Raw genomic sequence first — 2,907 nt, forward strand, 5'->3', positions numbered from 1 at the left:
CTTTATACCATACTAAATTGATATTATTTGGTTAACTATGTAAGCAATACTGTGTACTTTCAATGTACAATGTCCAGTAAATATAGGTCTGTTTTTAGATAGTAGTTAGTTTGGGTATATCCCCAGTCTGTGCCTCTCATTACAATCAAGTCATAGGGGTAACCTTCTGAATTCACAGAAAATAAATACCCAGTGATCTTTGAAAAACCAGGATGGTTGTTTAAGTCAAGTAAAAAAGTCAATAAAAAATATTCAGAACCTCTAATAACCTAATAAAGACAGTTGGCAAAATGTACATTTATCCATGATCAATTTGCACAGTTTTTATTATACATTGGTATATATATCAGTGTTTCTGAATATTTTCTAAATATTATTTTGTGTTTTACAGAGAGAGTAAGGACGTGTGTAATTTTTCATCACTTGGATTGTGAAATTCTAGGAAATACCTTCAGAACAGAAATAATTGTTGTTAAACAATCTTCTGAGCTTTCAAATATCACCAGGCAAAATAATCTGATGCTTAGCTCTGATTCAAATGTAATGGTAACATTTGAGGATTAAACTACATTAAGTAATTATGTAGTTTTTTTTTTTTAAAATAAATTCTGTGGAAGGGTAGTGGTCGTATTACTGTGCTGTATCAGGCTCTTATGTAAGAGGATGTCTGCTCCACTGATGAGTAAAGAAACCTCTCTTCATCTTCAACATTTGGACATAACTGAACCTCCTGTTTATAAAGATCAGTTACGTAGATTTTGTAATATTTCTGATCCCATGGCCTCTTCTTAACAAACTGACACGGGCCAACAAAATGTCTGGATGACTCCGACAGAACGGGTTCACACTTTATCATCTCACACTACGGTTTAATGTGCTCATGTTCTGTTTGTGCCAATTCTTCTTTCTTCACAGTGTTAGTGAAGCTGCTGTGAGACGCTGCAACCATGGCTGCTGTAAGTGTAACTACTTTCCAACAATTCAACAAAAAGCACTTGAGTGTCATCTTGTCTCCGTTTCAGCCAGTTCATCAGTGTCTGGCCTCACTTCACTGGTTGTAGCTCTTGGAGGGTTGGACTGTCAGCGCATGATGCTGCTTAATGCTGTTTAATGCTGTTATTGTGCCAGTGGATGCTGGCTCTGGGATGGACCCTTAAGCTGTTTTTAAGAGGTGGCTTTAGAAGTCCTTTCTGTAATCATGTGAAGCAGATTAAGCAGGCGTTCACTGGTGTGCATCGTTTAGGGGTTTGCTCCAGCTCAGATGGGTCGTGGGTTCTCAACTTAAAGTCATTATAATGAGCTGACATTGAAGTATTCAAGCAGTAAAGCATGTATAATAGTAGCACTCTTATTTTATTTCAGAAACTGCAGCTACTGTGGCGAAAAACTCTGACAATAAAGACAAATGTTAACCTAATTGGTTCGTTAGTGTGTGGCATACCCAAGAAACTAGAGTGAAATCTGATGATTGATAATAACCTGCATAAGCCGATTTGATCTTTTGGTTTTTAAAAACACATTCATCTTTATGCAGACTGGATCTTACCGTATGGTGTCAGAGGAGGAGCAGGCCATGAGGTCTAAGCTGGAGCATTTGACAGTGAAGGATCATGGGCCTGTGTTTGGGCCGTGCCAGAAACTGCCTGCCCACACTGTGCAGAAGGTAAAAAGTATTAACTGGATGGCAACGTATACAGATGAGTTCAAATCAGAAAATTGTTGTTTGTTCATTTGAAAAAGGGCATGTGGGTTTTCTGTTTCTTCCAGGCGAAGGATGAGCTGAATGAGACGGATGAGAGGCGGGCGTCATCTCTGAAGGACCTGCGGGCCATGATGAAGGAGAGAGCAGCGGAGGGAGACGACCTGGCCAAATTGGTGCTGGAGCGCTTCGGGGACAAACCAGACTCTCTGATGCTGCGCTTCCTCAGAGCTCGCAAGTTTGACATTGTCAGAGCCCACGAGCTCATGAAGGGTTAGTAGAAGAAAAGACCCTCTATTAGTCCGTGCAACTTTATATCAATGATTTCTATTTTATTTTTCTGTTTCAAACGTGATTTTTCTTTGGCCTCCATATGCTTTGATTTAGTTTCTGCAGAATTTTTCAAATAGTTCCAGTAATTGAGGGTGAGACCTCATTTGTGCTCCTGGTTTGCATGAATCCTGCCCATCACTGAAACAGGGAGGCAAGTGTTCATTAATTGGGGGCTTTTAGATGCTCCTGACAAAGCCCTCCTTTGTGTTCAAATAGGACAGCAAGTTTACAACCCACAGTGTTCTCCTGGGAACTGATTGTGTTGGGATAGGAGATGAAATTAAAAAGCAGTGTGGTTTGATACTCTTGATACCATGCTTATGAATTTCTTATTGTTTGAGTGTGAAACTCCCTCACTACAAACCCCAAAATGAATGAACAATTATCCCAACTGTAACCAACAAGCCACATTTGAAAGTCACCATCACCCCTATTTTTAGATCCTAACTTCTAAACTAAAGTCTAGATGTAAGCTCAACCATATCTCTAACTGTAACCACAGCCTCTAACCAAATCTAATCAAAATGTACTTGGTCTTCACAAAGACACAAGAAAACATTTATGAATATATGAGCAGATCTTGTGAGTGTGAGAGGAGAAAGCGATGAGAACGTGAACTTGTTTCGTGGGGTTAATTGCTGCTTGGGAGTAAAACACTGAACACATACACGTGCAAAAGGACTCGCACACATACACTGAGTCTGGTTTAATTGGTGCCTCAGTATGAGGAGGCTTAAAGCAGTGCTGAGACAGTGGTGTCATTGTGTTTGGCACATCAACAATACACACTCATATACACAAAAGGTCTGTGTACCATTAGTGCCCAATAGGAGAATGCAGTTGATTTTTTAGTTGTTGTTGTTGTTGTTGTGTGT

The 2,907-nt window shown here is 39.7% G+C and overlaps 1 protein-coding gene across 1 annotated transcript in view; it reads left to right on the plus strand.

Annotated features, from left to right (window-relative positions):
* rlbp1a (retinaldehyde binding protein 1a) overlaps positions 1-2,907 on the plus strand; it is a 5,106-nt gene that overhangs the window by 422 nt on the left and 1,777 nt on the right. The window contains exons 2-4 of the mRNA XM_035652206.1: positions 916-956; positions 1,535-1,663; positions 1,768-1,972. Of these exons, the coding sequence (XP_035508099.1) occupies positions 948-956; positions 1,535-1,663; positions 1,768-1,972 (343 nt within the window). The 5' untranslated portion in view covers positions 916-947. The remainder of the gene's footprint in view (positions 1-915; positions 957-1,534; positions 1,664-1,767; positions 1,973-2,907) is intronic.

Source organism: Morone saxatilis, unplaced genomic scaffold (genome assembly GCF_004916995.1).
Source record: "Morone saxatilis isolate NCDOM2014 unplaced genomic scaffold, NCSU_SB_2.0 Contig11, whole genome shotgun sequence".
In the NCBI taxonomy this organism is placed as follows: Eukaryota; Metazoa; Chordata; class Actinopteri; family Moronidae; genus Morone; species Morone saxatilis.